Source organism: Zeugodacus cucurbitae, chromosome 6 (genome assembly GCF_028554725.1).
Source record: "Zeugodacus cucurbitae isolate PBARC_wt_2022May chromosome 6, idZeuCucr1.2, whole genome shotgun sequence".
NCBI lineage: Eukaryota > Metazoa > Arthropoda > Insecta > Diptera > Tephritidae > Zeugodacus > Zeugodacus cucurbitae.
This window is the reverse complement of record NC_071671.1, coordinates 72,732,021-72,754,994: the sequence shown is the minus strand read 5'-3', so window position 1 is coordinate 72,754,994 and position 22,974 is coordinate 72,732,021. Positions and strand designations below refer to the sequence as shown.

The window sequence follows — 22,974 nt, the reverse complement described above, 5'->3', positions numbered from 1 at the left end:
TGAATAATCGTATTTTGAGAATTTGTAAATCAGGGAATTCGTGGGGAATCACGCCAAAAACTCTGAAATCGAGTACATTAGATAAACTTAGCATTTAACATCATTCGTTCAAATTGAGATTCTCAATTATTTGCGCAAGTCATTTGAAATTCGCATCGTGTGTTTGCTTGGCAAACTTAGCCGCAGTTCAGTAAAGTAATAGACACTAGCGCCAAAGGGAATCACTTTAGATACAGAAAATGCTAATATCCAATGCGTTCACCGTGAGTTCTCTGTGTCTGTGTGTGATTTATAAATGTATGTATGTATATGTGCCAATACTTTTATGGGGTGCGTCATGTATCTAAGAAAAAACTTTGCGTTCATTGAGCACTTATACGTCACATATACCACCTCTCCATTCGTAGATGGCGACAAGTTGTCAAGTGAGTTAGTAAAATTCGTGGGAAACACGCTTGAACACTCACATAGCCCTATTAAAATTAAAGTATGTGCAGTGGCACGCGTTCAAATGCACGTTTATTGTGCTGCTGTTTCCTACTAACTGGTTTATGGTAATAATAATAGTGGAATTACCACTGTAATCGCGATATGAAACACATATGTATATATATAAATGGTTGTTATTGTGTCTGTTCAGTTCGGCTTCGATCTAAAATGTGCCTAATACATTAATTGGTGATAATAACCTATTCGGAATTTGCTATGCTATTAATTGATTTAAATAGAATGATGAATGAGGAATGATTGCGAAGCTGGGGAACCCCAAGCTTTTATCTACATACATACATATACTGATGATGTTAAAGCCATTCTGAAGAAACCAATGTGTGATTCTTAAGAAGAGTAATTATACACTAAAGTATCTTTCTTGTATACTTTCTTTAACGGTCAGCCATACGTAAGAACTTACACACTGCAAATGTTTGGTGCAAATTAACAGTTATTTAAAGACTTTCAACAGCAACTTTACCATTTGTCCGTTTGGTCTTTAGGTGTTGCTTAAACATTTCCTATTGGTAAATGATCTCGGCATTTCGGCATGATTTGCAAAACAAGTCGTTCCACTATTCGTAAACTGTATTATACTCTCGCAACAAAGTTACTAAAGTTTTATAGTTTTGTTCACATAACGGTTGGTTGTAAGTCCTAAAAAGAAACGAATTAGGTCTAGGGATATATATATATCAAAATGATCAGTGTGACGAGTAAAGTTCAAATCCGGATGTCTGTCCGTCCGCAAGCTGCAAGCTGTAACTTGAGTAAAAATTGAGATATCTTGATGAAACTTGGAAGACGTATTTCTTGGGACCAGAAGAAGGTTAAGTTCGAAGATGGGCATAATCGAACCACAGCCACGCCCACAAAATGGCAATAACCGAAAATATACAAAGAGCTATAACTAAGCCATAAATTAAACTTTTGAAGTAAATATTGGTACGAAGGATCGTACTGTGAAGGGGCATATATGGATGTTATTTTTTTTTTTGGAGAAGTGGGCGTGGCCCAGCTCCCTAGTAAGTTTTTTGTACATATCTCGTAAACTGTTAAATCTATATCAAGGAAACTTTCTAGAGTCTTTTCTTTTAGGTAAAAAAATGGAGGAAATCGGATTATAACCACGCCCACCTCCCATACAAAAGTTATGTTAAAAACTACTAAAAATGATTTAATTCAGTAAGGAAAACCACCAGATAACTTAAATTTCATTATAAAGATGGTACAGAAGAGCTGTACTCAAATTGATATACAAAAGTTGAAATGGGAGTCGCTCCGCTCACTTATGGGCCAAACCAATATTTCCGAAAGTACTCGTCCAATTTCAATGAAATTCGGTGCATAATATCTTCTTAGCTTCCAAATGATATGTGAAAATAGTACTTTGAAGTCGATCTGAATCGTTTACTTTACAATATATAAGTAAGCACTAGTGAAGTTATCGAAACTCGTCGAAATCAGATAATGAGATTTTCAGTGCTTCTAATACATTTTTTACCGAAAATATAGGTAAGTCTTTCAGATATTTTGAAGAAATTCAGAGGGAACATTTTTTTATGTTTCTTGCAATAATATGCCTCCGTACTAAAAATTTGTGAAATCAAGTTATAACTTCTCCCAGCTGTCATATACCTAATATTAGGGTTTCCAACTTTCAATGGATTTTATACCATATATAGTATAACGAATATGTGGATCACATTGTGTGTAATATTAATAAAATTAAATAAATAAATTGCGAGACTATAAAATGTTCGGTTACACTCGGACTTAGCCCTTCCTTACATGTTTTTATTTTTATTTGTTTATTTCTGATTTTTCGCTAGCACATAGTAACATGGTCTTAATCTGCTCATCGCTTCATCGCATCGCACCAAAACGATTGAATGAAACGATGACTCATCGACGTTTACTGAAAACGTCACAGTTCAAAAATCAAAGACACCAACACAGTCACCACCTCTACAGCACAAATATGTTTTTTTTTATTATTAGCGGCCACAACACTTGGTACCGCTGTTACCACCATTCACCACCATAGTCCCATACCATCACCAACCAGAGATAGGGGGTCAAGCACGCCGCAGCCCGAACCTTGCCGTCAGTGTAAGACGTTGTTCACACTGATTTGCCCACTTGCTATTCGGAATTTGTCCTCTTTTATGTACCACTTTATGTTTGTTGGTATTGTCTCATACTGGGCATCGCAGAGCGGCTTTTTGTTTAAAGCTCAACGCCGTGTATGGTGTTTCGTTTTTTGTTCCGCTTTTGACCGCATACATATGTGAGTCAATTGTTTCTCACACAAATAACAGATATGCACATATGCTGACAGTGAATTGATGTTAATAAATGATATTACATACAAACAAGCGCTCATGCATGTGTATTTCGAATAATGAGGTTGTGCCTTTTACCTTAATCGATCGCCTTAACGCAACATCAGGTTCGCAGGTTCACTCGATGACGTCGTTCGGTAAATTTAACTCAAAAAGTCAAAAATAGATCAATAAACGAAATAAAAATAGCTAGTTTATATACATATACATATCTATACATACATATGTATGTTATGATTTTGCTCCGTTTACTTAACTTGCAGTTTGGTTATTGCTTATGCTCATTATCGTACTCAGTTTACTTCACGACGTCTGGTATGACTTGTAGACTACAAAGTAACCATGGGTGAGTACAGCCTAAGTTTGAATCTCTTAATCATAAATAGGATATTTATGTAAAAATTCCATTGATTTATGTAGCATATCAATCCCTAAAAACTCAAAAAATAGTTGTTATATGCATATATGTATGTATGTATGTAGTTTTTACAAAATGCAGTAGTTTTCCGAACGAATATTCGTTTTAACGAAAACCGCTTATAACGAACAAGGAAATGTTATACATTGAGTACCTTAACTAACGAACATCGGGATTTGTAAGTACTCGGTTTAACGGACAACATGGACATATGAAGAAAAAGAAAAAAATCAAAACTTGAAAAAATTCAAAAGAAATGTGCTAATTGAAAATATCTTAAAATTATAGTAGAGCTTAATATTATTGTTCAGCTCCAAATAAAAGTACAAGTGCGGAAGTGGCCCATTTGGAAGAATTTAGCGGCAAAGAATAACTATATCAATTTCGCTAAAGTTATTGTATTGATTGATCTTCAGAAAGGAGCCATCAACTATATTCTTCGTATTCCCACGAAACGAACGACCGTTATTTAAGTTTTTAAATAGCTATAGAAATTTAGGAGTATTACTAATGAAAAAATATTTTGATCTTATAAGACAAACACATTTCTTCTTTTAAGACAACATTTGATTGTTCTCTTATGGTTTTTCATTTTTTAACATATAGTTTCATAAAACAATTTATTAAACTGAAATTTTTTTTTTCGGATATTTAACTAATTTTTATCGGAAAACATACCTCTAATTGAGTACTCGAATTAACGAAAATGCTATGTAACGAACAGGCTTGACAATTAATATGTCCGTTATTTCGGAAATCTACTGTATGTACTTATGAACATAAGGTTAGATGATCTATTGTTGAATATAATTCAAGTTGTTTGCGAAGGCTTCAGTAGCACGCACGCGTCGCCCCACGCATTGTTGTGTTGGCCACTTGACAACAGTGTTCGGGCCATTGTGCTCAGCTGTTGGCAAACTATTGCTTCTGTTGTTTGGAAAAAAGCTGACAGGTTTGTTAGTCCGTATTTCGTATGAGGCTGTTCCAAAGCCATGTATTCATTTGTTTGGCATTTATTGTGTCTGCGTATTTCACAATTTTCATAAACGCTTTGGAGGTAAGCGTCTTTTTCTTGTTTATCTTTCGCACGCTCTTAGAATTGAGGAATCAATTCGTTATGGATTGTGAAATTATGTTGGGTTGTTTTGTAAAATCATTGACATATTTTAAATACTAGTCACGCTAGTGAGCGCTTTCAAATTTATACGCTAAAATGACAATTTTGCGAATTGCAAATAAGTACAAACCAGTTATTATATACAAGTATGTAGATAGATATGAATGTATGTCCATATTAATTGGACAGTAATTGAACGTAATATATAAGGTATTTAACCTAAACATTTTCATTCTCCCGGATTTTCAGTTTACATTGAACTTCCTCTTTTTATGGATTGTTAAACGCATTTGCCAAGTTATTTGTACTATTTCATATAATTATTCAATGGATTTCGTTTTTATTTGATTTCTAAGTTATTACTTTTAACACACATAGATTTAATTTTTTATCAATTTGTGTTTTTTACTTCATTCCCAATATTCAGTGTAAATATATTGCTTTCTTGTTTATTTCCTTTTGTTTTATTCTTTTAAATTCTGAATTCAAATGTTTTCCAATACTGCATTCAAAAACATTCGAACATTCAAATTTTATAGGCGGTCGTCAAAACCATTATTATTTACTAATGTACATACATATGTATTTTTGAATTGTTTATAAACCTGGATACGTAAATGCTGCGATGCAGCAAATATTCCTACTAAAATGGTGATTGTACTGTCTTTAGATACTCAACAAATAAATGATTAATGGTATGGACCAAATTTTAGGTTTTTTTGTTGTTTCATAATTGTTATACGATGCCTTGCATTTCAAGCCTCTGAGTCTCTGTCTCAGAGTGAAGATACGATTGAAAGCGTGCCCAAAGAGACAGTTGATTGGACTGGACTGCTCACAAATCTACGCGATAGTTGGCAGTCACCGCTTTATTACTTAGAAAAACGCGGTTATCTGCCCCCAGGTAATGAAAATCTATTGGAGCAAAAACTAAACGAATTACGTGGAATGAAAACAAATGAAAATAATTTTGATGAATTCGGGGAGAAGGCTGATGAGAATATGGAAGAACTGTCTTCTTCAAATGTATTTAATTCAGCTGAGCCGGGTTCTGCCAACTCTGTTGAAGATGGCAATTATAATCGAGCTATTATTACATATGCTAGCCAGCAACAACAGCCACTGGATTCGACAGACGTCTTGTTCAAAGAATTTTCAGTTGATATGCATCCTGGCACTGATTCTGATAACGAAATAGATCAGGACTCTGAAGAAGACTTAGGAAGTCTAAAAAACAATATAGCAAATGCTTGTGCAAAAAAGCCGTCCACAACCGCAACGAAATCGAAGTCCAAATCAAAGTCAAAATGTAAGTCGAAGTCGAAATCGAAGGCAAAATCGAAGCCTGGATTTTTTCAAAGACTAAAGGAGAGCTTTTCATCTATATTTAAGAAGTCCCAGTCCGCGAATTCCAAAGATGAGCAGATAAAAAAGCCTGCGCTTTCCTCAGATTATGCAAACTATTTTGTGAAATATTTGGCCCATAGGGACATGAATGCTGATGCGAATAATTTGAGTGTTAATGATTTAAATAGCCAGTATGCTGGTATAAAAAGTTCTGACAATTCAGAACATGCTGGTAAAGGCTTATACCGAAGAGAGTACAGTGACAAAGATTTAAGTTCGAAGTCTTCAAATAGTAAGGTCTCAACGTTTAGCAATCTTAATGATAAAGGAACATCAAGCCAGACTCTTAGTAGCAACACTTTTTCATCTGAAAAATTTACTGACGAAGCTTTAGAAAAAAAGGATTCGGTGTTGAAAGGTTTTCCATTCCAGGACTTTAATTTTGGAGATTTAAATCTTAAAAAGCTAAGTACAAAAGATGTCAGAAGTAACAACAAAGCTGATGATGAGTTTTCTGAATTACAAAACTTTAAATCAAAAGATGAAGAAGTTAATAAGATCGTGCATAGTTTGGCGGAACAACAATCTACTGCAAAGGACTCCTTTAAGACAGAAAAGTGGGAAACAAAAGATGATTCTAGTTTGAAAGAATTAGCACTACCTAATGACACTGGAAATTTGCTACTTGAAAATAAATTAATCCATGAGGATTATAAAGACCACAGTGTGAAAGAGATCATGTCTACTAACGCAGGGAAAAGGATTGAAAACGAAGAAGTCGCTGGAAAAAATGAAATTAGTTCAAAAAATGATGTCCTTGATGAACTTACCACATCAAGTTTTAACATGAGAAGGCCGAATTCTCTTGCGAAAGATGATTTAAACAAACTAATGAGCCTCAAGGATTTTGATTTTTCGAATCCTGAAGTAGAATCAAAAAATCTGGCTTCTCTTTCTAAAGATACCGTATCCAATGATGATAATTGTGAAGACTTAAGCAACTTGGACATGTCTAGTCTTAAAATGAAGATCAAACCTAATGCAGAAGAAATAGATGGTCCTAACGATATTGAATCAAATGAATTTTTAACACCCGTGAGCAGTAAGGATAGTAGTGATTTCACTGTTAATGAGGATATTTTGAAGGAAAGCGGCATCAACGAATACTCCGTAGAGCAACAAGATGCCACAGGTTTAAATACAGATAGCCTTAATGATAAGGCCAAAATCGGATTGACGCAGGCTAAACAAACAAACATAAATGGGTTTGTAATAGGGGATATATCCGCAATAGCAGATAAAACTAATCTGGACTTAGATCGACAGTTTACAAGGCAGGTTTTAGAAAAAGTTATGCGAAGTACAGTTCAAGAGCATAACATTAACAAGCAGTAGATTACGGTACTTACTATTTTGAAGTGAAAAGCCGGGAATATTTTGTAGTCGTATTGATATCTCAAACAGTTAACTATTTAAATAGTGTTCACTTTTAACAATTTATTTAAATAAACAGTTTTTTTCGATTTCTTTATGCAATGCATTTGTTTTTTGTTTTGTTTATTTTTAACACATAACTCGCGTTTGAAAGCGTATACAGACAGTGCAAATATAAATTTTTTGTAAGTTGTATCCCTTTGGAAGACGCTTTAGAATGGTATATCAATAAGTGAAAACATTCAAGCCATTATTTGTATCTTTGTAGTTTCTATACTTCCAGGAACTGCTTAAATAGTAGCCTCAAAGTTTTTATTGGGGTTCCCTAATAATAAAGCTTAAAAAAGCCTTGGTTCATGAACTGGAATAATATTATTATTATGTATCATACAAGAAATAACAAATATTTATAAAACTATTCTATGGAGAAATAAAACTGAAATATTAACAGCGTTTGGCTTTTTCTTTTTACCATCTTCTTCATCCATAACCTTTTATACAGTAAATCGAAGTTTACAAGATATTAACGTAGGTAGGTGTAAACACATCTATAAATATTCAATACTGAGGAGATCACACCTTTTCTAACACACGCAAAACACATATTGTACATACATACATACATACGTATACTCATATGTACACTAAGTGTGTGGGCCCAGGGGCAATTTTGTTTACACTCATCAATACACACATGGTGTATGTGCGAACACATTTCTGATATGAAATGAACTTGTTAATTTGCCTGTGTATTGTCTTAAAACAATATGTGTATGTAAACAATTCAAATCGTTATTAATTGCGCAAATAGAGCGCATGAGAAATATCATCAAAATATTTCTGCGTACTCATTTTTGCTTCGAATTCACTAGATCTGAGGCCATAAAACATTTTTGGAACTTTTTATAGACCCCCAAAGAATATATTAATTAACTTAGGCACTACTTACTCATGTGTGCTTTGTAAATTTTATAATTAGCACATTGTTTAATTTAGGGTTTCTGCATTCTACATATTTCCACAATCAATTATTTGCAGAACTGAATAAACAAAAAATAAAATGCAAATTAATAAAAACAAAAAATAGAGGTATGTGTATGTGTGTATGTATTCACATGTTCACCGAAATTTAGCAATTGCATTTATTTAAGTCTAAAATTAATGATTTCTCCGAATTTTATTTATGATGAATAGTCCACCTGTTTCAAAGATTTGCCGCGCATACATACATACATAAATATATATAATATATGTACATAGGTACTTACGAAGCATGACCTTTAACTATCACATCACATGAAAGTGAATGTGTTGAATTAAAACGTCTTTCACCAAATAATATCTAACTTGTTCAACTTGCAATAAGATCCAATTTATTTAAATGTTATAACACTAAAACGCATGCATTGCAGTTCTGATATAAGCAAATAGATTTAAAGGTTTTATGTATTCAACCTTGTATACGAATAACTATAGAACTTTGCAAGCAAAATGGGAGCTTCTTTTTGTTTTTCTTATTTGATCTTAATATATTGTCCTAGGAGGAAATCCTTTTAGGAGTGATTGTTGGTTGTGGTGAGGGAGAGACCGCCTTTTCGGGGCGATGGTGTGGTTGCCTTTATAGGTGATTTCTTCAAATTAACAAAGCCCAACTCATTATCGGGTGATGGCGAAGATGTGGCACCGGAATTTCGTCTCGATGAACTTGGTCGTACATTTGTATCTAAATGACGAAAACTGCATTGAAGAGGGGACAGAATAAAAGAAGAAATATTTACTTATTCTTAATATACTCGTGATATTAATTTCAAATAAAATAACAGGAACATTACTCACCGCAATGAAACATTACTTTTTTGCCCTCCATCATCGTTGTTACTATTGAAGAGAAAGGCTAAGGGCCAGGAAATCCACGAGTTCCGATCCATAGATGTTTGTGTTCTTATAATGGGATTTGAAGAGTGCCCAACCACTGGCGATGTAACATCTAATGACATATTTGGCGTGCCAGCCTTATTGATAGCCGGGTTGTAGATTTTCGGGTCACTGACCATGCGTACGAAGAAGGAGCGTTTCTTAGCTAATGTGTCCTCCTTCTTTCGATTAATTATCTCCGTAAGTTCGTCGTGTTGTTCCTTTTCAAGCAATTCATTGGCAAAATCAAGTATGGTTTCCCAGGCGTAATCGATGTCGTCTTCACTGGCATTTTGTGCCACCGCACAAAACCGTATAATGTATTTATCGTTGACACTAGCAGGAACCATATGCAGTTTACCTGATTCATTTATGGCACTGAGTAGTTTCTCATTCAGCTTGTCGTTACCTTTCAATCGGAAACAAACCAATCCAAGCTGTAGGAGAATAATAACAAAATACTCGAAATAAGTAAATACTAATGTATCTCCTCAGTATAGAATCTCGATTTAAACATAAATTTGTGACTTTATTTAAGCTCGAAATTGTATTCATAACAGCAATATCTAAAGTGATGTAAATGCCGCATTAATGTCAGAAATACACTAGTCTCGTGGTAGTTCACATCTAGAATATAATATTTCCAAATTATTTTTTGTTTTGAATTTATACCAGAGGGTATATACAAATACATACGCTTTGTGAGCATCCCTTGAATTCTTTGGGATATATGACATACAAACATATATATTATACAATTTTTCTCCAGTACAACCAACAAAGAAACTGTCAACGACTACAATCTGTGATTGCCTCTCAATGTGATTGGTTGGATGAAGAGGCAGCCAGTAGGTTAGGCAGTCAGTCAACCACAATGCTAACTAGACAATTGAACTGTTAATCAATCAAAGACACCAGAAAACAATTTCAATAAGTAAGGACTATTTGACTACTCGTGTTTTAATATGCAAATGTGATAAAAATATCTTGCGAGAGTATAAAAAGAAGCTAAGCACGTCAGCCAGACATGGAGGCGAACTTTGTGTTGTGCGATGTCAGGCGTATACACATGTATACACGTATGTATGTACATTGGTAGTATGTATCGTAATGTGTTGGCCGATGTGCAATTTTTATATAAGATATCAAGAAGCATGAAAGCGCTGTCATTAGGATGGATCACTTTGAATGATATGCTGGTTTGTTGGATATACAGTTATCGCCGCTTAAGTGTCCCCTCTTAATATGCAAGACTATTGAGACACAGAAGCGGGAAAGGCACTTAAGCTTTTTCTCAGATACTTCGATCTAATATTTGTTCTTTTAGAATGAAAATCACATTTCATAATCACTGTAGTTATTGTAGAAAAATAATTAAATTATGGACATAGTATGCCATGGTCTTTCTTATCTTACTATTTTTTTATCATTATCAACATTTCCAGTACTTTTTTCCAGTCCATAGTCAACATGCCATCCAAACTAAATTCAATATCTTTATGTATATGTAGCATTATGGACACATTGTGCATTAAAAATGTTATATATCATCGCTAGAACTTTGTAAGGAAAAGTGTGACACAGTCTAAAATTGGACTCGAACTGTGCAATCTTTTCAATTTGATGACAAATATACATATATTTTTTTTTTAAACAAATATATAATTTATTTTTTAATAACAAATTTCTGCATGATATCATCTAATTATACATACAATCACCGACCCTCTCTAGTATACCAATGCGCGTTTGTATATATTGTTGTGAAAATTGTAAATGTGTTTGTGTTTGAGATGGGGTTTCCTTACACAATATTCGTCTTTACAACCCATTCAACACAAAAAAATTGTGTTGGGGACCCGTGTTCAAGTGTTTATTATGTTTAAATGTGTAAACGCTCCGGTTTTTGGTTTGTTTTGATCGATGGAAAGCAATTGTTAGGTTGGGTCTTATTCTGCCACTCACCTTGACTTCATTACAAATCTCGAAGCGTTTATCTTTAAGCACATGCTGTTCGAAGCGTTTGGCCAATTCGATGTGACGTCGTATATATTTTTGCAATCCGGAAATTCCGTATGAACGTAAAACAAACCTATTGAGAAATTGACAATCTCGTTAAAAAGAAGAAATAAGTAAATTGTACGGTTTTATGTGCGAGTAAATAGGTTTTAAACTATGACCAAAACCCGTAAATAGGGCATTTGATTATGTTAAAGTCGAAAAGAACCTGATTGATTTAAAATACATTCGAATTGTTGCTATACATTTCAGCTTAATGATTTTTGTTCATTGGTATACCGAACTGTGTTATTTGATTTGCAACAAGTTCTACATACAAACATACATACCACAGTTTCAATGAGCGAAAACGTCGACTGAGCGGAACTCCCCAATGACGATAGTCAATCGCTGCATCATCATAGCAATGCTTCAGGTACAATGGATCCACGACAAGTGCTGATGTCAAGCGGATTCGATCGCGTACCCACAATGTTGAACAGTCGAAATTTGTTAACAGCCATTTATTGGGATTCGTATTGAATGAATCAGCGTATTCGATGCCCTGTGTATAGCAACAGCAATACTATTATTAAGAAAATGTCGGCTCAAGTAACTTATGCGCAAACATTGTTAACATGTGCATATGTAGGTCGCTATGTGTATACGTGTATGTAGATATGGGATGAATATTAATATCGTGCGCATTTCGAATTAAATGTGGCGAATTGCTCACCTTTAAGAGCGGCTTCAATTCGGGACAGATAAAAGAGTTCCCTGCGTATGCAGCATCCACATGCAACCAAACACACTGAAACTTTTGCAATTCCTTGCCAATTTCCTCCAAGTTATCAAAGGCACAGGAGCCGGTAGTTCCGAGAGTGGTGGAAACGAAAAATGGCACCAATCCTTGTACTTCGTCCTCCTCCATAGCCTAAAGCACATAATGTGTAAAGGAATGCGGAAACTGTTGTTTTTAATCCTCACCTCACTTACGGTGCGGCCACGTAAGCTAGCATTTTCATCTGGTTCCAGAATTCGCAATTTTACAAAGCTTATCATGGCAGCTTTCTCAACGCAGCTGTGCGCTTCCTTGGAACAATAGGCGATCAACTTGGAAAGTAAGTGACTCTCCTCGGTAAATGGATGTTGGGCCATAAGACGTTTGAGCGCTTGAGCGCGCGCCGCTAACATACTGACCAACACGCACTCAGAAGCGGAAGTCTTGAATAAAAATGAAAATAATATGAATTGTATTCTCTTACAATTTTAATGAAATTTTTAATTTATAAGATTCTTATTGCACTTGCCTGTATGACTCCACCACCCGTGCTGCCCTCTTTTAAAGCTAAAAAGTGATCCGGCAAACCGATTGCCTTTCCTAATAATATATAAATATTTATTTTTTACCATAAACGAGTACTTACAGTACAGTAATCAAAATTAATAGACATACCTAGCCAATCCAGCACAATGGTTTCCAGTTCCGTACATGCCGGACTTGCCGCCCAGGAGAAGCCAATACAACCGATACCATCCCCCAGCATATCACCCAGAATAGATTCGAATGCATTTCCTGCCGGAAAGTAGGCATGAAACCGTGGATGCTGCCAATGTGTCACACCTGGCATTATTTTATCCTCAACATCTTGCATTATATTTTTCCATTCCTCCGGTTCGAATGGAGCCTCAGCTATGTTTGAGCATGTTTTGTATGCAAAACACAAATACATATTAAATACAATCGACAAAGTACATGTTTTGCCCCCAACTCCCCACATCTTTTCTTATATAATTATAATTTAAAGTCGAATCATTTTGTGAGCAGAAAAGTGAATGTGATTAGCTCGATTATTGAGTTTTATTCTACTTTACGAGTACGGCCCGATAAGTACTTAAAATCACAGCGATCGATGACGCTCCAATCGTGTAGTACATTTCGTGGTTTAGAAATATAGAAAAAGAGCAATATCGGTCTGGTTTTGGTTCGGTCACACTTTGGTGAATAAACCACCCATTATACTCGTACTACTACATGTAACATGTTATACCAAAGAAAATCATCTTGACTCATCTAATGGTGGTTATATAATATATCTATTCATCAAATTAGTGTTATGGAAAGTTTTATACCAAAAGCCACGCAAATTTATTAAGTCACACGCAACTCTGCTATTAAATCGAATGCTTTTGACGATTTTTTTAGTGAGTTTTGCTAAGTTATCGCATGCCCTGATGAACGGATTCACAGACATCTGATTTTAATTTGTCTCGACAAGCCGATCATTTTGATATCTCTACATAACTACACTTGTGTAATTACATTGTTTCATACGAATTAGTGTAAACATTTTAATGAGGGGCGTAGTTAAATAATCGAATCAAGGGGTTACATGGGTTTCGTGGGTTCAAGAAAATCTTTATTTTGTTGTTGCTTATTAATTTCAACCTCTCAAGAATATTGTCCTAAATTTTCAAGTCGATCCGAATAATAGTTTAAGAGATACAGACTTTGGAAGGTCTGCGCTCCAAGTCAGGTATTATTATTACTCAAAACTTTAAACGCGTTTTTCTCGGAACCGTGTTTTCCAAGTCGGTTGTCAAATGTTTTCAAAAACTACTCAATCGATCTTGATGAAATTTTGCACAGGTGTTCGAGATACAATTTACTCGTGCTTGAACGAAGGATTTTTCTTTTTTCCATTGCTACTACAGTAAAACCTGTCTAAGCTGGACACCTGCGGTTCAGCACTTTTTGTCCAAGTTACGCGAGTGTCCATTTTATAAAGAAATGGTTTTGTTCTCATTTTATTGACTAAGAACTGAGTAAAAAGTGTACATTGAATTGAATAAATAATAAAAAAACATAACAATTAACACAAATCAAATAAGCGTAATTGTATACCAAATTACCTTAAAAAACAGTATATAGCAATCCCATGATATCTCATTAAAAATATTGGATGAAATCTTTATCTTTTCTTATATTACGAATTTGCATGGTAAATGGGTATCTGAAACAGTGACTTGCATATTTTGGTTAATTTTGAAGTCTACATTATATGAGAATTTCAAAAATCAGCCTTTCCCTAATCTCTATAAATCAAAATCGAATTCCGCTAAGCATCTAGGTATGACTTAATTAAGTAACTAAGTTCGCTTTCACATCAAACGTTTGTACTTTTTATACTCTCTGCTAAAGAGAGTTTTATAGTTTTGTTCACATAATGGTTGTTTGTGTCACCAAGAAATAAAAGAGTTAATTATGGGATTATATATATATATATAAATGATCAGGATGACGAGTGCCGTTGAAATCCGGATGTCTTTACTTCCGTCTGTCCGTGCAAGCGATAACTTGAGTAAACATTAAGATGTCTTATTGAAACTTGGAACACATATTGCTTGGCACCCTGAGGTTGCTTTCGTAGATGGGCAAAATCTGTCCACTGCCACGCCCACAAAATGGCGAAAACCGAAAACGTATACAATGTCATAACTAAGCCATAAATAATGTTATGAAAATACAATTTTGTACAGAGGTTCGCATTAGGGAGCTGCATATTTGGATATAATTTTTATGAAAAGTGGGCGTGACCCCGCCCCCAAATAGATGTTTGTATATATCTTGCAAAGCAAAAAAACTTTCTAAACCAAACTTTTTGAAGTCGTTTCTTTTAGCCATTTCCTTATACAGTCCAAAAATGAAAGAAATCGAATAATAACCACGCTCACCTCCCATACAAAGGTTATGTTGAAAATGACTAAAAAGAGTTAACTCGCTAACGAAAAACGTCAGAAACACTAAATTTTACATAAGAAATGGCAGGTGGAAGCTGCACTCAAATTTTTTTACAAAATGGAAAATGGGCTTGGCGTCGCCCACTTATGGGTTAAGAACCATATCTCAGGAACTACTCGACCGATTTCAATGAAATTCGGTATATATGTAATATTTTTTAAAATTCACACATTTCTAACCTTCCATACAAACAATTTGTTATCTATAGATATAAAAATGAATGGCTGTTCGTTAGTCTTGCAACAAGTCGAGAACGGCCAAACCGATCGGGTTAATTTTAGTCTTGAAATATTCCTGGAAGGCCAGAAAAGGATTAGAAAGTAAGTAAAAATGGAAAAAATGCGAGGAAGATAATAATTAAAGAATTTTACTTGAGTTGACAACAAAAACATAAAAATAAGAAAACGAAAAATAATAATACATATTTTGAAGATTGTCATAGTTGAAATATTTTTTTTATGGTGCAATTGTATAAGTTTGTGTCGATAGCCCAAACCAATTTGTAACAAGTAAGAAAAGGCGAAGTTCAAGTGCAACCGAACATTTTATATTATCACAATTTATTGGTATAGTTTTATTAAGATAACACACAATTTGACTCATATTTTCGGTAAAGTCCAATAGAATAACGAACATCATCATATATAGTGTATGAGGGCTAAGGTAATTCCTGAACCGATTTCACTCATTTTTACCATCAAGGTATAATGGGAATAGGGGCATCTTGGCAGCTGTTAGTAGGAAGACAAACGGCACATTCGGCTTTGAAATTACTCCTAAATTGCAAATCAACGAAACACCAGTTTGCAAAATCGCCAAAAATATCGCTATAGCGAAGACAATACACAGGACTTTAAAAGGTTTACGCGAAAACCAAAACATATTTGATGGAGTCATGATTCTGTTGGCAGGTTGTGGATCAACTGCTCCAAGTCATCTAATTTGTGGCGACACACAAAGAATCGTTAATTAATCACTGGAAATAGTAGGGTCGGAGTTGACACCTCGACGGATTAATAGCTTTTCTAACAGAGATCTGACCCTTCATGGACTCGACAGAGGACCTTATTCATCGTGTTTTTCCTGACATGAAACCAATCAATCTCGACTTTGCCATAGAACAAGACTGACTGTGAAGAAGGTAATCAATATCGTCACCGATGCCAAGATTGAGCCAACTTTGAAATTTGCTCATTTGTTATATACTTCAACATACGATTAAAAAAATTCAAAGTTTAACAAATTATGATGATTTACGTTTAATACAGATCTACAATAATGTATATCAATCATTTTCAAATTTACCGGCTAGAACGTTTTCGTCTTTTTGAATTTTTCACTATATTGAAATATGTAATGTATACCTTGACCACAAAAACGTGTGGCCGGGTCTGCTAGTAAATAGATAATTGTTTTACTAATAAACTTACATGGTATTAAATGTCTTAGATAGCCGGGCTCGACACTGGGTGTGACACGCCGGTCTTTCAATGTGTCCAAATATGTGCAAATATATTCCACCATCTCTGTGCCATGTTTACGAAATGCTTGACTATCCATATTTAATAAATGACTGCTCTACTAAGTTCTCTGAGCCTAGGGAAATTAGAGAAAGGCAAACATAAGATATGAATACCAGATGTATCGTAAACTAACTACTTTAACATTATGTAATATATTTTATTTTATTGCAAATGGTTAAAGATATATGGAACATCTATCTAATTTAACAATCAGTGCGTCGGTAGAAAATCACGGCATCTCAATTATTCACTTTTTCTATAAATATTAGAAGACTGGATATTTTGTTGACAGAAAATATTATATTTTATTTTATCCTTGTTCAACTACAGACCTAATCACCCAGAAATTGGGAGAAATTTCATTCCACCGCTATATGAGCTTCCTCATATGCGGTCAATGCAACATTCGTGAAATACGCTTAGGTATCTTCTGGAATTCTGAATTTTTGGAAGCTTTTACTGACTGATTTTCGTCGACTTTTTCTTGCGTTCGAAACAAAACCTTATACTATAAACATACTCCTAAATTTGTGTTATAAAGCTATTGAAGCGATTTTTGTTATGATTGATTGTTAGTCGTTTTGTAGATTTGCCGATGAATAAACTTTAGGAACTTTTAAGAACCGATCGAATTTATATTTCATGACTAGTTTTATGCGAAGCGCTCATATTCGGCCAAGTCCAATCATACATATAAATTATTTTATTTCCAATAAAAGGATTGTATTAAATATTTCATTGTCAACAAGCACTATAACTTATTTTTTATATTTTTACTTATTAATGTTCACTTATTAATTTTACCCAAAAGGATGATTAGAATGAGTTTAATATGTAAAAAAAATATTTATTCAACACAAACTACCTTTTGGTCAGTATTTTCACTTCTTTTCCGAATGGAGAATCCTCAGAATACCGTTTGAACTGCTGACGCAGCAGTAACTGATCGTTTGCGTGTGATTTAGCCACGACATAACCTCGGTATATTACTTGCCTCAATAATTGCTTGGCACGCCAGCATCCAGTCCACCCACACCAGCTTCGTGCAATTCCAGCATTTACCAAAGGATGTAAATAATAGGAATAGGGGAAGGACACGAGACAATTCTGCATAGAGGTGTGTGCGAGCAATGTTTGTTGCAGTGAAATGAGTAAAATATTTGTTTCGTCGCAGTCATCAGTCCGTAAAGTTGGTTAGTTGTTGTGTATAGATATGTATGTATGTATGTGAATGCTTGTGATTGGAACAGTGCTTGGGACAATTTGTTGTTATCAACGTTGATTGTTCGCCATTTCTATTTCGCATCTTCCACCGTCACTGTTCACAAATATTAGGTTTGTGTTTGTAAATAACTGTTGTTGCGGGTATGCATTCGGTTTTATTTTTTTTTATTTTTATTAAGACGCTATTATGAGGTCAAACATTTAAATAGGAAAACGTGAGATTATGCCTTTGGCAGAGTGCGTTTCTGCGTATTTTTACTTTCTTGGCAACATTTGACATTGTGGTGCTGTGGTTCTTATATGTATGCTTCTTTGAACTCCTTTGGTCCGCATAAGAAAGGTTTTTTTACCTTTTAAATTATTTCGGGAGGATCTTGTCCACAATATTTTAAATGAAAGTATAATCCATGTATGCTCTCCTACGAGGAGAGCGAAGACAAGGTGTTTAAGGCACTTGGGTTAGACTCGGTCATCATATACCTTGAAGACAAGCTCACAGAACCATTCTCTAATTTTGACTCAGAACATAATTTGTGTAGCCCATCTGAAATGGACCAGTAGGTATAAAAAAGCTTTTGTTGTTAATCAAAAGAAATGGGGCCTGGATGGGGTAATAGTGATGCCAACAACCCATATGATATGAAACGGAACACGCAAGTCAAGCACAAACGCCTAAGTTGCTGGTTTTAGTGCTGGAATACCACAAAAATTCTTGAAATAAAATATCTGCATGCGCCTTTGGAATTTCGAGTCTATGTGTATGAATGAACATATATGTATATCTATAAATATGTACATACATCAATTGATCGCTGAGAAATCAACTGAAGATTATGCCAAGCGACATACTCGGAAATAAACTTTCACAGAACACACACACTGTACGTCGAACGGATATTCATCTTTCACTCATTAAATTCTTTTAAATGCCAGTGCCTGCCCTCTGCTTTCCACTTTTTAATAATGAATTGAATTATTGTGCGTGGCATCGATGGCTTTGCCGGCTGAGTTGATGTTATTGTTAACGAAGATGCCACAACTCGATGGCAAGTCATGCGAGGAAGGAAAGGGAATGAGGGCCGGAGGCTCAAAGACAAGTGAATGGGAGGGAAATAGCGTTGCGCGTTATTGGCGCTAAGGAATTTTAACGCTCAATTCGAGCATTCCTACCACTTCTTATAGTTCTGCTTATGTTGCTGTAAGATATAGGAGATGGCATAACAATCATAGCTGAATGTTTTAACGTGTGTGTCTGGCATGTCCTTATTGCTAACGCACATCATGTAGACCTCGTGCATACATCAATTCTATTAATGCAGCCAACGCGTGGGCTAACCAACTCCTTAGAATGTACGACTGTCTGTACATATATTCGTTTATGTATGTTTGTGTAAGTACATTCATAAAGACTTGGGCGCGTTTCAAGTGTAAAGCGGCTGAATCGAACGTCACTTTCGTTGCTGAACACTTGAAGATGGTACGGAAAAATTCAATGATGATAGCTTAATTGACTGAAACGTGTTGAATATTTCGTCATTTTTTTTTTTCAATTACGATGCACTCTTCTGCTATTGATGATTTTCAATTAACAAGCAATTTCGTCATTACATGCTTGGAATTGAAAGTTGTTGATTTGGTTTTTTTCTGTTTGAATTAGTTGAGTTACAGTAAAATGATTAGCTCCCCAATTAGCTCGAAAGCTCGAAGCAAATAGATAAAAAGTTCAAATTTTAAGTTTTAAATTTATGTAGTTATGGTATTGGTGCTTTTACGAATTTGTGACCTATATCCTCATCGCGAACGGGTATTGCAAGTAAAATTGGAAGGGATTAACTGATTTTTAGGTAGAATTTCGAAGTTATGTATGGATGTAAACGTGTCCTGGATTTCTTCGAAGTATTCAACGGATATATTTTCGGCTGAATTAGCCTCTCGAATACACTTCAAGTACTATATAATGTATCTAAATTCATTTTTAAGCGGACCACAAAAGCAACCGTCTATGTACATCCTTCTGTTGTGCATATATTAACCGTTATTAACTGCTGTTTTCAGAGCTAAATGCATATCTGAACATAAACTAAGTTATTTTATCATAATGAGAGGACTCAAAAGTTTGAAGTCATGTTTTTCGGTTTAACTTTTTTACAAATAATATTTTACAAATTTCCCACGGCAGCAGGTTGAAATTAATTTATTTTCGCCATGAAATTTATTGCTTTCAATTATTCGAGCCAACAGACTTCGTTTTCTACAGCCATTCAGTGGCCTTGGCTCTGCTAACCCAATTTGTTGTTGGAAATTGTTTTACAAATTCATTAAACCAAATAATCCACGAAGTAGAAAAAGAAAAAACATGGCTAACACATAACTCGACAGACACACTCAAAGTAATTGAATTATGGCATTCAGCATGCTCTACTGCTTCCGCGCGCTTTAGTGTCCAGTTGGAATCCTGAAAACGTCATATTGTATATACTATATACGTATTGACGAATGACACCTTGTTTATCCTTCCATTGTAGCCCTAATTCAGAAAGAACAAACGTAAAATATGATGCATTATCGGAAAGGTGAAAATATCGAGCAGGAGCTAACCAAGGATGACTTGCCATTCGATGACTGTTTGCCCAAGTTGCCACAAAAAGACTTTCTCTGGATGCATGTACGTACATACTTACATAATTAAGTAACAATAATTAATGCGAATACAATGTGTAGGTAAGAGGAGGCACTAAAGTACACAACGTTACTAACTATGCAAAGAATGCTTTGGACAAGGGCGAATATCGAACAGTCGTTTGGAGCGGTTCAGGTGGCGGTGTGGTGAAGACGGTTTCCTGTGCAGAAATATTGAAGCGCAACTATCCGTTGCATCAGTTGACACGCATGGATCAAGTGACGTTAGTACGATGATATTCATTAATAAATATATGTGCATGTAACTGATTTATATAGTACAAATTTTGCATATATATGTATATACATATATAATATATAATTATTTTTTTATTCTATAGAATTGAGGAGCATTGGGTGCCACAGATGGATGGCTTAGAGCCAATTGTAGCTAAAAGAAAAGTACCCAGTTTACATATACTGATGTCGTTGGATCCCATCGATGAGAGCATTGGCGAGTAAGTTCAATAAAAAATTTCTGAAACCATAAATTCTGCTGGAACACACTGGTCTAAAAATCACACCAATATTATGTAACTTTTGAGTTTTTACAAAGACCCACTCCATATATGTAAACCAGGCTTTGATAAGAAAGAGTAAGGGAACCCGGATCTGGGTCTTGGATGGCTTGAGACATGGCTTTCTGCTGACTTATTTTATGTTTTTGTTGATCCATCTCGTGGTAGTAATGTAATTATCGCTTCGAGAAAACAATTCTAAATTATACCTCGAAAAGGCATTAATTCTTATCTTCAGTTTTAATGGAATAAGTATCTCGAATAACTTTAGGATGGATAATATTAAATCTGGATCACGGAGATGTCTTGCGCGGATGTGTTCCACAGATTACCTTTTCGGTATTCAGACTTGGAAGTATAAAAGTATAAAATAAGACCAAGATTAAGTCTAGGTGCTGTTAGTATTAAAGCGCTTAAGTGTACAAGAGCCTAGATTACCCATTAGTTAAATAATTCCACTTCAATATAATAATAGAATTGTATCAGAAAAAACACTTTGTACAGCTTAATTTAATTTGCTCAAACGTTCATTTGCATTTATTCCACCATAGTGTTCAGAAACCCAATACGACGACGGAGTATTGGAGATCTACAAACTCTAGCCCGCAACAACAAAAACAGCCGCGGCAAGTAGGACAAAATAATGAAGGTCTGAAACAGCGACAACGTAATCAAGGGCAAAAACAGTTTCATAAGGAGAGGCCACAAAGCCAAGAAGCGCGACAAGAACAGGCAAAAGATATACAAAGAAAAGACCAACGAGAAAGGCAGCAACGATCACAAAATCCAAATAGAAAGCGTAGTGAGCTACGTCAGAACAGTAACGGCCAACATCGTCAGCAGCGACCACAAATAAAGCAAAGCGCCGAATACCAGCAATCTGCCCAAGGTACGCAGATGGAGGGGGCAACATCAGAGGCCATTAATGCAACCCCTTCTAATATTATAGAAACTATGGAATCTTGAAAATGAAATGTACGTGTATATAAGAATGAAATATTAAACAGATTACTATAATTTTGACGAACAATTAATTTGTTCAGAAAACAAACCGCATAATGTCTTTATGTTAAATATACAAATATCCATATCCAAACTAATAGCTTACATGAGTATTTTGTATTTTTTAGTTTTTATATTCATTACAGGTTTGTTCAATCTTTTCTTCAATTATTTTTGTTTATTATGTTTGAGTTATAGTTGTTATTTTGCATCTATTGTTAAATAATCGAAACTGTATACTATAAATATATATGTAAAGTATATATTTTTTGTTTTGTTACTATTTTGTTAGATATTTCACATTCTCCTTTTCATATTGGAATATTAAAAAATATTTAATTTACCGATGTATTTCATTTACATTTTTATGTTGATCGGTTTTATATGCATTTATCTTGAGAAATTACTTTCAATAAAATATTTTGAAAAATGTCAATGCAAAGTGGGCATATGCTTTGATTATTCTATGACGACATATATTTAACGCTTAGCTTCGTTATGCTGTTTGCGAAATGCGAGATTAACGAATTATAATGATTGGTCGTAGTCATTTGTTTTTTCGATAGCCAATACATTATTACAGCAACATTATTTTTGATACATAATAATTTTCGGATGAAATAATAAGATTGTTTAATTTTAGAGTGTATTTAGGATTTGGAGTTATAGTTTGAATAAGCGCAAATTGGATTGATTAGAATCTTATCCTTATTAGTTTTTAGTTGCAAAATTACAGTTACTATGCCTTTATATGTAATGATACTTAAATAAAAAAACAATTCCAATATACTGTCTTACGTTCTTATAACGGTCGATTTTCAGTCAATACAGCTCAAGATTTTCAATCGCATACATTGAAATATTCATGACAGTTAAATTAAACTAATAAAATTTAGTGCAATCATTAAGATTTAATATTTAATATCAGCAGTATGCTCTAATATTAATTATCTACCCCAGTATTATCAACTCATTGGATTCAATTCAGTTATAAAATGAGAGTGGGGATGTACTGATGTAAGAATTCTAACAGAAGAGTTATATTTTAATTGATTTGACCAGTTATGTATATCTTTTTTAAGGGTTTCATATTTTTCTTTCTTCCTGCAGAGCATTCTATTAATATGCATTTAGACGTTTATTAATTTAAAGTAATCTAAC

The 22,974-nt window shown here is 34.5% G+C and overlaps 3 protein-coding genes across 4 annotated transcripts in view; 2 read left to right on the top strand and 1 right to left on the bottom strand.

Annotated features, from left to right (window-relative positions):
* Positions 1–22,571, top strand: part of LOC105221376 (ribonuclease P protein subunit p25-like protein) — a 33,032-nt gene extending 10,461 nt beyond the window's left edge. Inside the window, exons 2-5 of the mRNA XM_011198321.3 lie at positions 20,140–20,279; positions 20,336–20,517; positions 20,635–20,751; positions 21,363–22,571. Of these exons, the coding sequence (XP_011196623.1) occupies positions 20,169–20,279; positions 20,336–20,517; positions 20,635–20,751; positions 21,363–21,777 (825 nt within the window). The 5' untranslated portion in view covers positions 20,140–20,168 and the 3' untranslated portion in view covers positions 21,778–22,571. The remainder of the gene's footprint in view (positions 1–20,139; positions 20,280–20,335; positions 20,518–20,634; positions 20,752–21,362) is intronic.
* LOC105221374 (uncharacterized) lies at positions 4,863–8,873 on the top strand. Of its 2 annotated transcripts, none has more exons than XM_011198318.3 (2): positions 4,863–5,023; positions 5,086–8,873. In XM_011198318.3, exons 1-2 carry the CDS (start codon positions 4,998–5,000, stop codon positions 7,112–7,114), a joined length of 2,055 nt encoding a protein of 684 aa, XP_011196620.2. In that variant the 5' UTR covers positions 4,863–4,997; the 3' UTR covers positions 7,115–8,873. The 2 variants fall into 2 exon arrangements, with proteins under 2 accessions (XP_011196620.2, XP_028902151.2); XM_029046318.2 differs by having other exon boundaries at positions 4,890–5,067; positions 5,133–8,873.
* Positions 8,694–20,143, bottom strand: LOC105221375 (tyrosine decarboxylase). The gene is made up of 10 exons (XM_011198320.3): positions 17,256–20,143; positions 16,298–16,463; positions 12,522–12,758; positions 12,376–12,446; positions 12,053–12,289; positions 11,802–11,999; positions 11,416–11,630; positions 11,033–11,159; positions 8,990–9,504; positions 8,694–8,890 (listed from the first exon to the last, which is right to left on the bottom strand). Exons 2-10 carry the CDS (start codon positions 16,425–16,427, stop codon positions 8,707–8,709), a joined length of 1,914 nt encoding a protein of 637 aa, XP_011196622.1. The 5' UTR covers positions 16,428–16,463; positions 17,256–20,143; the 3' UTR covers positions 8,694–8,706.
* Positions 22,572–22,974: the final 403 nt, after the last annotated feature.